Here is an 11,451-nt window from a genome sequence, read left to right as displayed (position 1 = left end):
CTGCTGTGTGCTTCTTTGTGGGAGGGAGGAGAGGGATGCTGGTTTCTGGACTGAGCTGGGAAAGACAGGCGGTGGAGAGATAGGGGCAGGGAGGGGAGGCAAATAGATGTGTAACCTACTAAGACAAAAAGGAGATGAGGGACTCAGAGAGGAGCCTGGTGGATCTAGAACAACAGAGGCATTCACATTTCTGAAGGAGGTAGGGGGAAGCAGATGCTATATGTTAAATGAAACTGCAGAGTTGCCAGTGGAGCCGGGCATGGTGGTGCACGCCTGGAGTCCCAGCTACTTGGGAGGTTGAGGTGAGAGGATCGCTTGAGCCCAGAAGGTCAAGGCTGCAGTGTGCCATGTTCACACCACTGCACTCCAGCTTGGGCTGCAGAGCAAGACCTTGTCTCAGAGGAACAAAAAAATGAAAACAAACAAAAAACTAAATAAAGAGTTGCAGATGGAATAAGAAACCAGCTCCAGGCCAGGTGTGGTGGCTCATGCTTGTAATCCTAGCACTTTGGGAGGCTGAGGCAGGTGAATCAAGAGGTCAGGAGTTGAAGACCAGCCTCACCAACATGGTGAAACCCTGTCTCTACTAAAAATACAAAAATTAGCTGGGTGTGGTGGCGGATGCCTGTAATCCTAGCTACTCGGGAGGCTGAGGCAGGAGAATCATTTGAACCCAGGAGGCAGAGGTTGCAGTGAGCTGAGATTGTGCCATTGCACTCCAGCCTGGGTGACAGGGCAAGACTCTGGTTTTTTTCCAAAAAAATACACACACACTCCATCACACACACACACACACACACACACACACACACACGAAGCCAGCTCCAGGAGAGGGAAGCAGTGTGGGGAGGGTCCCGCCATCACCACGAGGGGGATGCTGGCTGTGGAATTGAAATGGTCTGCAGAGGACACTGGAGTGAGGCTGCAGTCCTAATGAGGGCTTTGTGAGGATGAGATTGATGACAGCAGCTGCCTCTCGTATGGAGCTTACAGGATCTGAAACTGTTCTAAATATTTGACTTATATTGCCCTGTGCAATCATTCAGACAGTTCTGTCAGATAGCTGCCATAATTATCCTTATTTTATGGGGGAGGAAACTGAGGCATAAAAGATTAAATGCCTTACCCAGCAGCTGGCAGGACTAGGATCCAAAGCCAAGGTATTTGACTTTAGCGATTATAATCTTGTATATTTATTTTGAGCCAGCTTCTTCATCTGTCACCCAGGTAGGAGTACAGCAATGTGATCATAGCTCACTGTAGCCTCAAACTCCTGGGCTCGAGCAATCCTCTTGCCTCAGCCTGCAAACTAGCTGGGAGTACAGGTGCATACCACCACACATGGCTAATCTTTAAATTTTGTATATTTTATTTTCTTTTTTTGTAGAGAAGGTTTGTGGCCTAGGCTGGTCTCAAAACTCCTGGGCTCAAGCGATCCTCCTGCCTTGGCCTCTTAAAGTGCTGGGACTGCAGGTGTGAGCCACTGCACCCAGTCAATTTTTTAATTTTGTAGAGACAGAGTCTCACTATGTTGCCCAGGCTGATCTTGACCTCATGGCCTCAAGTGATCCTTTAGCCTTGGCCTCCTAAAATGCTGGGATTACAGGTGTGAGCCACTGTACCCAGCCTGACTGCACTTTTTTTTTTTTTTTTTTTAAAGACGGGGTTTCACCATGTTGGTCAGGCTGGTCTTGAACTCTTGACCTCAGGTGATCCGCCTGCCTTGGTCTCCAAAGTGTTTGGATTACAGGCGTGAGCCACTACGCCCGGCCACTGCGCTCTTAAAATACTGCTTATAAAACCCTCTAGGCCAGGAGCAGTGGCTCATGCCTATAATCCCAGCACTTCAGGAGGCTGAGGCAGGCAGATCACCTGAGGTCAGGAGTTAAGAGATCAGCCTGGCTAACATGGTGAAACCCTGTCTCTCCTAAAAATCCAAAAAATTAGCTGGGCATGGTGACACACTCCTGTAATCACAGATACTCAGGAGGCTGAGCCAGGAGAATCACTTGAACCCTGGAGGCAGAGGTTGCAGTGAGTCAAGATCACACTACTACTCTAGCCTGGGCAATGGAACAAGACTCCGTCAAAACAAACAAACAGAAAAACCTGTGATAGTGCCAATTGGCCATCTTCAACACATACAAACAGCAATTTTATGCTGCTCAACTGAAAATTATTCCCCTTCTTTCCTACCAGTGGCTCCAGGACCCACCTTTCTGTGTTAAAACAAACCAGGACATTGGGTTAAACAGTATTTATTGAATGTAAAGTAACCCCAGCCCCATGGGAAAAAAAATTCCAAGAACGGGGAACAATACAGATTAAATACCCACTTGTGCATTCACACTCACGCACACACACTCACACACAAACACACCCCACACACATCCAAGCTCCAACAGTGACAAATAAAACATCTGTTTTCCCCCAGCCTGAGGGACAGCTGGTAGGAGGCGGTTCAGAGGTGGGGCTACAGGATGGGTTCTAATAGCAGCAGCCTTGTCCCTCTGTGTTCCCTGCCCTGCCCCAGGGGTCAAAGGGAGCTGGGCGGGGTGCCTAGGACGTTGGTGGCAACTCTTCCCCACTCTGCCGCAGACGCTTCTTTGCTCTGATCTCATTCATGGCCTCTTCAATGGAGCGGGTGTCCCTCTTGTTGGCCACGGGCACTAGGGGCAGAGAGGAGGGTAAGGAGGGCCTAGAAAGCCGTGCCTCAGCCTCCACTCCCTCCCCTCACATCCTAGGCTCCCCTCCCAGCCACCCCAGCTGCACTGTGGCCTCACCACAGCCGTAGGTCTTATTGGCCTGTAGCATGTGGGCTGCATCTTTGGCTGCTCCCTTGCCGATGAGGTGGCTGTACTTGTCCTTGTAGTCGCTGGCAGGGCTCACCACCACAGGTCCCTGCTGGGCTGCCTCCTCCTCCTGCCTCTGGGCCAGCTCCTAGGAGTGGAAGGGGAGGGCACTGGTGCTCAGAGGCCCAACCCAAACCCCCACCCCTCTCAGGAATGAAGTAACTCACCTTCAGCTTCCGCTTCTCCTCGGCCTTCTGGGGGTCCCATTCCTCCCCACGACGGTAGGAGTCTAGCTCTTCATCTGAGGGTGCAAACTCCTGGAGAAGAGCAGAATGATGGGGTCAAAGTCCACACAAAGGTTTCATCTCATTCCTTGGTCAGGGAGCGGGGATAAGGCTATAAAGGGGAGAGGAGAGAGTGAGGAACTCAGGCTTTTTACCTTTTTGAAGATCATGACATAGCGACAGTCATCATCTTCCCCAAAGGAGAAGGACGTCAGGCCAGCCACTTCCACCACATCATGTCTGGGATGGGACAACAGAGGGGAAAGAGTATCTTGAGCCAGGAGGGGGCCTAGTGCCCTCCTCCTCTAGAGGAGCCTGCTGCCGGCCCTTTCAGGCCCCCGAGCCACCCGTTTCCATCCCCACCCCAGCCCAGAGACACTCACAGTATGCTCCTCTCTATCTTGTTCATTGGCTGAAACTTTTTCTTGACCTGCCCACTGTCTTGAATGAAATCTGACACCTCCTTCTCCATCTTGGGAGAGGCGAAAGGAAGAAGATATGAGACAATGGTTCCACCCAAGTAGCCCTATCCCCAGCTGAGCCAAAAACGCTTCTACACCTCCCCATTATCCTCCCCAGCCTCCATGCTACTGGCTTCCAGGCGTCACCTCTCTCAAGACATTTTCAGCGAAACTGAGTCCTCAACCTTCCCATTTTAACTTATTGGAAGTCCTTCCTGACTCTGCCATTGATCACTCCAGTTGATCTTACCCTTTTTTTTTTTTTTTTTTTTTTTTGAGACGGAGTCTCGCTCTTGTTACCCAGGCTGGAGTGCAATGGCGCGATCTCGGCTCACCGCAACCTCCGCCTCCTGGGTTCAGGCAATTCTCCTGCCTCAGCCTCCTGAGTAGCTGGGATTACAGGCACGCGCCACCGTGCCCAGCTAATTTTTTTGTATTAATAGAGACGGGGTTTCACAATGTTGACCAGGATGGTCTCGATCTCTCGACCTCGTGATCCACCCGCCTCGGCCTCCCAAAGTGCTGGGATTACAGGCTTGAGCCACCGCGCCCGGCCCTGATCTTACCCTTTTACGAAACTCCACTTTCTGTTGTTTCTCTTGCTCTTGTAGTTTCTTCAGGCGGGCAGCCTGTTCTGGGGGTGAGAAATGGCAGCATGAGGCCAGGGCTGGAAGCATGGGGGGGAAGGTTTTTTTTTTTTTTTTTTTTTTGAGATGGAGTTTCGCTCGTTACCCAGGCTGGAGTGCAATGGCGCGATCTCGGCTCACCGCAACCTCCGCCTCCCGGGTTCAGGCAATTCTCCTGCCTCAGCCTCCTGAGTAGCTGGGATTACAGGCACGCGCCACCATGCCCAGCTAATTTTTTGTATTAGTAGAGACGGGGTTTCACCATGTTGACCAGGATGGTCTCGATCTCTTGACCTCGTGATCCACCCGCCTCGGCCTCCCAAAGTGCTGGGATTACAGGCTTGAGCCACCGCGCCCGGCCTGGGGGGAAGGTTTTTAAGGTTTCAAGTGAAGTGTGGTGTCCGTTGGGAGGTATCAAGCTGGGAAGATAGGGTTAGCGTTTATTCATCATGCATTTTTATTTTTATTTTTTTTTTATTGAGACGGAGTTTCACTCTTGTTACCCAGGCTGGAGTGCAATGGCGCAATCTCGGCTCACCGCAACCTCCTGGGTTCAGGCAATTCTCCTGCCTCAGCCTCCTGAGTAGCTGGGATTACAGGCACGCGCCACCATGCCCAGCTAATTTTTTGTATTTTTCAGTAAGCCGAGATCACGCCACTGCACTCCAGCTTGGGGAAGAGAGCGAGACTCCATCAAAAAAAAAAAAAAAAAAAGAGAGATTAAGAATAACAATAATAAAGTAGAACAATTATAACAATGTACTGAATAAAAGTTTGTAACTATGTTCTCTCTCTCTCTCTCAAATACCTTATTGTATATAATAGTTCCAGACTGCAGGTAACTAAAACCTTGGAAAGCGAAACCTTGGATCAGGGAGAAGCGGGGACTATTGTATCTGACACCAAGTGAGACCCTGAAGTACTGAGATGATTAAGACATAAGGTGGCCCTTCAAGAGCTCCCAGTTTGGTGGGAGTGACAAAGATCAGAATAATGCTTAACCCTCTTTTCCAACTCTACTGAGGAAACTGATTCACAAATATACATACATACATACTTTATTTATTTATTTATAGATGAATCTGGCTCTGTCACCCAGACTGGAGTGCACTGGCATGATCTCAGCTTACTGCAACCTCTGTCTCCTGGGTTCAAGAGATTATCCTGCCTCAGTCTTCCTAGTAGCTGGGATTACAAGCAAGCACCACCAAACCCGGATAATTTTTGTATTTTTAATAGGGATAGGGTTTCACCATGTTGGCCAGGCTGGTCTTAAATGCCTGAGTTCAAGTGATCCACCTGCCTCAGCCTCTCAAAGTGCTGGGATTACAGGTGTGAGCCACTGCACCCAGCCTATTTATTTATTTTGGGGATAGGATCTCACTTCATTGTCTAGGTTGGAGTGCAGTGGCATGATCACAGCTCACTGCAGTTGTGATCTCCCTGGCTCAAGGGATCCTTCTACCTCAGCTTCTCAAGTAGCTGGGACCACAGGCGTGTGCCACCATGCTCAGCTACTTTTTAAAAAATAATTTAAAAAATATATTCGTGAGATGAGGTCCCACTACGTTGCCCAGGCTGGTCTTGAACTCAACCTCAAGTAAACCTCCTACCTTGGCCTCTCAAATTGACAGGCTTGAGGAGCCTCTGCACTCAGCCTTGGATAATTTTTTTTTTAATTTTTCTGTTAAGATAGGGTCTCAAGGCCAGGTGTGGTGGCTCACGCCTATAATCCCAGCACTTTGGGAGGCCAAGTAGGGCAGAACATGAGGTCAGGAGATCAAGACCAGCCTAGCCAACATGGTAAAACCCCATCTCTACTAAAAATGCAAAAAAAGTTAGCCAGGCCTAGTAGAGCATGCCTGTAGTCCCAGCTACTTGGGAGGCTGAGGCAGGAGAATAGCTTGAACCCAGGAGGTGGAGGTTGCAGTGAACCAAGATTGCGCACTGTACTCCAGCCTGGCGACAGAGTGAGACTCCATCTCAAGAAAAAAAAGATGGGGTCTCAGTTTGCTGCCCAGCCTGGTCTCCAATTGGCCTCAAGCAATCCTCCCACCTTGGCCTTCCAAAGTGCTGGGGTTATAGGTGTGAGCCACCATGCCCAGCCTAGAGTTAGTTCTTTGTACATTGTTGGCATTAAATAAATGTTTGGGTTGAGCGTGTGCAATCCCAGCACTTTGGAAGGCTGAGGTGGGAGAACTGCTTGAGGTCAGGAGTTTGAGACCAGCATGGGCAATATAGTGAGACCCTGCCTCTACAAAAAATAAAGAATTAGGCATGGTGATGCATGCCTGTAGTTCCAGCTACTTGGGAGGTTGAGGTAGGAAGATTACTTGAGCCTGAGAGGTCTAGGTGACAGAGCAAGACCCTGTCTTAAAAAAAAAGAAAGAAAGAAAGAAAGAAAAAAGAACTATGATGCATCCAGGAAAGTGAGGAGAACAGACTAAGACCCTGGCCTCAAAGAGTCTATTATCTCATTGCCTACATAAGAAAAGGGCAAAAAAAAAAAAATTGTTTTTGAGACAAAGTCTCGCTCTGTCACCAGGCACCAGGCTGGAGTGCAGCGGTGCAATCTCAGCCCACTGCAACCTCCGCCTCCCGGGTTTAAGCAATTCTCCTGCCTCAGCCTCCCGAGTAGCTGGGACTACAGGCATGCACCACCATGCCTAGCTAATTTTTGTATTTTTTAGTAGAGATGGGGTTTCACCATGTTGGCCAGGATGGTATAGATCTGTTGACCTCGTGATCCACCCGCCTCGGCCTCCCAAAGTGCTGGGATTACAGGCGTGAACCACCACACCCGGCCAAAAAAAATTTTTTTTTTTTTTTTTTTTTTAGATGGAACCACTCTGTCGCCTAGGCTGGAGTGCAGTGGCATGATCAGCTCACTGCAACCTCTGCCTCCTGGGTTCAAGTGATTTTCCCGCCTCAGCCTCCTGAGTAGCTGGGATTACAGGCGCCCACCACCATGCCCAGCTAATTTTTGTATTTTCAGTAAAGACAGGGTTTCAGTATATTGGCCAGGCTGGTCTCAAACTCCGGACCTTGTGATCCTCTTCCCTTGGCCTCCCAAAGTGCTGGGATTACAGGCGTGAGCCACCACGCCTGGCCAGAAAGGGGAAATTATTTAACTTCCTATATTTTGTGAAATCCCCCACTTTCCACTTCTACGGACAGGATGAAGCAGAAATGGATAATCTTACACCCTTCTCCTTTAGGAGTGTAGGTGTCCAAGGTTAGCTGTGAAGTGTCTTTTTTTTTTTCTGACCTCCTGGGCTCTAGAGATCTGCCTGCCTCTTGCCTGAAGATTCCTGAGACCCCAACTTTAAACTTTTTTTAAAAAATTAGGCCGGGTACGGTGACTTATGCCTGTAATCCCAGCACTTTGGGAGGCCGAGGCGGGCAGATCAGAAAGTCAGGAGTTCAAGACCAGCCTGTGCAATATGGTAAAACTCCATCTCTACTAAAAATGCAAAAATTAGCTGGGCATGGTGACATGCGCCTGTAGTCCCAGCTACTCGAGAGGCTGAGGCAGGAGAATCGCTTGAACTTGGGAGGTGGAGGTTGCAGTGTGTTGAGATCACGCCACTGCACTCCAGCCTGGGCAACAGAGCAAGACTCCATCTCAATAATAAAAAAAAAAAATTAGCCAGGGCTGGGTGCAGAGGCTCAAGCCCCTCAAGCAATTTGAGAGGCTGAGGTGGGAGGATAACTTGAGGCTAGGTGTTCAAGACTAGCCTCTCAAAGTGCTGGGATTACAGCTATGAGTCCCCTCGTCTGGCTAGGGGTCTTATTTAACTTTCTTCCTCTTCCTTAGATCTTGCCTCTGCACCACATCTCCTCTGCCTCTAGAGGAGGAGGATGAATTTCTAACCCGGGCTCCCTACTCTTGCCTGTCTTCCCCACAATGTGATTTTACTACCTCTCGAGATTTGGGTGCATGCTTCTTCCTATTCCTGCTCTTTGGCCTGAGATGTTTTTCTCTTTTGCCATTTCAAACCCTTTACATCCTTAAGGCCTACTTCTTCCACAGATCTGAATCCCCTCCAGCTGCACTGAACCTCTTCCCATCATTTATTGATTGATTGACTAATTGACAGAGTCTCGCTCTGTGCCCAGGCGGGGGTGCAGTGACACAATCTCGGCTCACTGCAACCTCTGCCTCCCAGGTTCCAGCGATTCTCCTGCCTCGGCCTCCCAAGTACCTGGGATTACAAGTGTGAACCACCACACCCGACTAATTTTTGTGTGTGTGTGTTTTGTAGAGACGAGGTTTCACCATGTTGGTTAGGCTGGTCTTGAACTCCTGATCTCAAGCGATCTACCCACCTCAGCCTCCCAAAGTGCTGGGATTATAGGCATGAGTCACCACACCCAGCCCTCTCCCCATTTTAAAATAACTCCATGCCTTTACACATGTTGTTCCTCTGCCTGGAATGTTTTTCCTTCTCTTGCAAACGTCGAGATCTTGCAAACGTTGAGATCCACCGTGAGTCAGAGTTACTTCTTCCCCTGGGCTCCAAGCTCCTTTGGCTCGGACACCCAGCATAGCATAGACAGAGAACTAACATATCATAACTTTTTGTCTCCTCCAGCATAGTATGAGTTCCTGGAAGGCAGGAACACTGTTCATCTACTGTTTAGTTATCCTCTGGAGCCCCAGGGCCTGATAGCCTAGGAGCTCTCATCCCTCTGTCCTCACTGACCATCAGTGCATCTCGTTTTTTGTTGTTGGAAACAGAGTCTCAACTCCATCACCCAGACTGGAGTACAATGGTACGATTAATCACCTCTCACTGCAGTCTCAACCTCCCAGGCTGAAGCGATTCTCTCCACCTCAGCCTGCCAAGAATTGGGACCACAGGAGCACACCATCACACCTGGCTAATTTTTTTTTTTTTTGAGATGGGGGTCTCACTCTATGGCCAGGCTGGAGTGCAGTGGTGCGATCTCGGCTTACTGCAACCTCCACCTCCCGAGTTCAAGCGATTCTCCTGCCTCAGCTTCCCGAGTAGCTGGGATTACAGGCACACACAACCACGCCCAGCTAATTTTTGTATTTTTAGTAGAGACGGGGTTTCACCATGTTGGCCAGGATGGTCTCGATCTCTTGACCTTGTGATACGCCTGCCTCGGCCTCCCAAAGTGCTGGGATTACAGGCGTGAGTCACCGCGCCTGGCCAATTTTTGTATTTTTTTTGTACAGACAGGGTTTCTCCATGTTGCCCAGTCTGGTCTTGAACTCCTGGGCTCAAGCAATCCGTCCACCTTGGCCTCTGAAAGTGCTGGGATTACAGGTGTGAGCTACTAGTTTATACTCGGTTTTTACTTGGTTTTGATTCTTCTCTGCATCTAGAGAAGTGGTATACGATTATGGTTAAGAACACAGGCGTCAGGCCAGGGGTGGTGGCTCACCCCTGTAATCCCAACACTTTGGGAGGCCAAGGTGGGCGGATCACCTGAGGTCAGGAATTCAAGACCAGCCGGGCCAACCTGGCAAAACCCCATCTCTACTAAAAATACATAAATTAGCCGGGCCTGGTGGCACACGCCTGTAATCCTCAGCTACTTGGGAGGCTGAGGCACGAGAATCGCTTGAACTCAGGAGGTGGACGTTGCAGTAAGCTGAGATCGCATCATTGCACTACAGCCAGGGCAACAAGAGCTAAACTGTGTCTCAAAAAACAAACAAACAAAAACAGCCTTCAAACCCAGTCACACCTGGGTTTGAAACTCTGCCACCTACCAAACTAACCATGTGACCTCAGGCGAGTGACTACCTTAAGCTTCCTAGTCTGTCAACTCCGCTGGTGATCCCCCACTTAGACAGTCATCGGAGCATTAAAGAATTCCAGTTCCCCATTCCCATCATGCTTCCTCCTTCCTCAGAGATTTCAAATAGACTTCTCTTCTGCCTGTAACGCTTTGCTTCTCTCTCTCTACGAAATCATCTGTTCTGATCTCGGCTCACTCCTGACTGGGGGAGAACCTCAGGTGGCCGCTCTCACAATTATTTTTCTCTCAGAGCACCATCAAGTTGGTTATTAAACTTCCGTGAGATCACTGTATCATTAAGCGTCCCAGCCCCGGATTTTGGCCTGAGGGGTATCCCTGGCCCCTAACAGTGGTTCAGGAAATAAGGGGACGAAGTGTAGGCATTCAGCAGCCTTTAAACATTTGAAGGCGTCCTGCCTGCCCTGGCCCCCCTAGGGCACGGTGAGGAGCCGGGATAGGGCTCGTTCGCGCTCAAGGCTTGCAGGTTTGGAAGTTGGAGTCCAGCGTTCCACCAGGGTCATCTCACGCCGCGGCACAAGCAACCCCGGGGAGACTCCCACCACCCCACCGGGTCGCGCCCTATGCCGGCCGCCGAACTCCAACCCGCCCGCAAGGAAGCTACTCAGAAAACGCAGGCGGAGACAGTGGCCAATCGGACCCAGCGAGCTTTCTCATCCCTCCTCCAATCAACACCACGATCCGCCCGGACAGCTCGGGAATTTAAGGCTACAGATGAGAAAAAGATTGTCGGAAGAAGGCAGAAGGGACGGGGTTAAATGAAGCAGGAGGGGCAAGAAGACACGGAAGACCCAGCAACCAATGGGAGTGCTGAGGCTGGGGTGGGTCTGAAGGAAGGTCTAACATGCCTCAGGGGGCAGAGCTTTGAGATAGCCAATAGAGATGAAGGCATAGTGGATGGGCGTACCCCAAATTCAATCGAAATAGAGGTGGGCGGGGAAGGAGTGAGGCAGGTTGGAGGCATCTTACCAATCAGAGCACCCAGGCAGCGGACAGGCGGACAGACCGGCTAATGGGAAACAAGGACTACGGAAGGCCAGGGTCGGGAGAAGAGGCAGGAGGCTAGCGCTATCTTTCAGGTAGCCAATCACTGTCCGCTAAGAACAGCGGGCGTGTCAGCAGCCCTTTTAGGGACTTTGAGGGTCTCGGAAGAGGCCTGTGAGGGGGTCTTTCAAGGTTGAGGCGGCGGCATTGTCCAAAGAGAGAAAAGTGCGGTCGCGAGAACCGGGCGAAGGAAGGCGGTTGTGAATTTGGGATCCTCACCTCGGGCCTTGCGCCGAGTCTCCTGGTCACCGAGGCTGGGTGGCTTCTCCATGGAGCTCAGGATGGAGCCCAGTAGGTCCGCCATCTTGGGAGTGACTGAGAGGGGGGCGGCGCGTCTTAAAGGGAAGAGCGGAATGCCTTTAAGGCCGGAAACACGTCGGAGGCGGAAAACTCCGCGCCCGCCCTGCTTGGGTGCAGATCCAAGGCCCGCGGCGCGTGGCGGCTTCCAGCC

At 50.5% G+C, this 11,451-nt stretch overlaps 1 protein-coding gene across 2 annotated transcripts; it reads right to left on the bottom strand.

The window, feature by feature from the left end:
• Positions 1-2,242: 2,242 nt before the first annotated feature.
• On the bottom strand, positions 2,243-11,326 carry SPAG7 (sperm associated antigen 7). Of its 2 annotated transcripts, none has more exons than XM_021672749.2 (7): positions 11,220-11,326; positions 4,104-4,171; positions 3,460-3,548; positions 3,232-3,316; positions 3,020-3,109; positions 2,784-2,940; positions 2,243-2,669 (listed from the first exon to the last, which is right to left on the bottom strand). In XM_021672749.2, exons 1-7 carry the CDS (start codon positions 11,302-11,304, stop codon positions 2,560-2,562), a joined length of 684 nt encoding a protein of 227 aa, XP_021528424.1. In that variant the 5' UTR covers positions 11,305-11,326; the 3' UTR covers positions 2,243-2,559. The 2 variants fall into 2 exon arrangements, with proteins under 2 accessions (XP_021528424.1, XP_021528423.1); XM_021672748.2 differs by lacking the exon at positions 11,220-11,326 and adding an exon at positions 8,572-9,151 and having other exon boundaries at positions 2,462-2,669.
• Between the last annotated feature and the right edge of the window lie 125 nt (positions 11,327-11,451).

Source organism: Aotus nancymaae, unplaced genomic scaffold (assembly GCF_030222135.1).
Source record: "Aotus nancymaae isolate 86718 unplaced genomic scaffold, 86718_ANA_hifiasm-v0.15.2.pri h1tg000072l, whole genome shotgun sequence".
Lineage (NCBI taxonomy): Eukaryota > Metazoa > Chordata > Mammalia > Primates > Aotidae > Aotus > Aotus nancymaae.
The sequence above is the reverse complement of the archived record's forward strand: the minus strand, read 5'-3'. Positions and strand labels throughout refer to the sequence as shown.

Excerpts from the sequence above, each read along its gene's own strand:
- SPAG7 (XM_021672748.2), bottom strand. The coding sequence starts at position 8,761 with ATGCTGGAGGAGACAAAAAGTTATGATATGTTAGTTCTCTGTCTATGC. Across the intron at positions 3,549-4,103 it reads AAGTGGAGTTTCGTAAAAGG|ATGGAGAAGGAGGTGTCAGA; the intron begins GTAAGATCAGGG and ends GCCTCTCCCAAG. Across the intron at positions 3,110-3,231 it reads ATGTCATGATCTTCAAAAAG|GAGTTTGCACCCTCAGATGA; the intron begins GTAAAAAGCCTG and ends GCTCTTCTCCAG.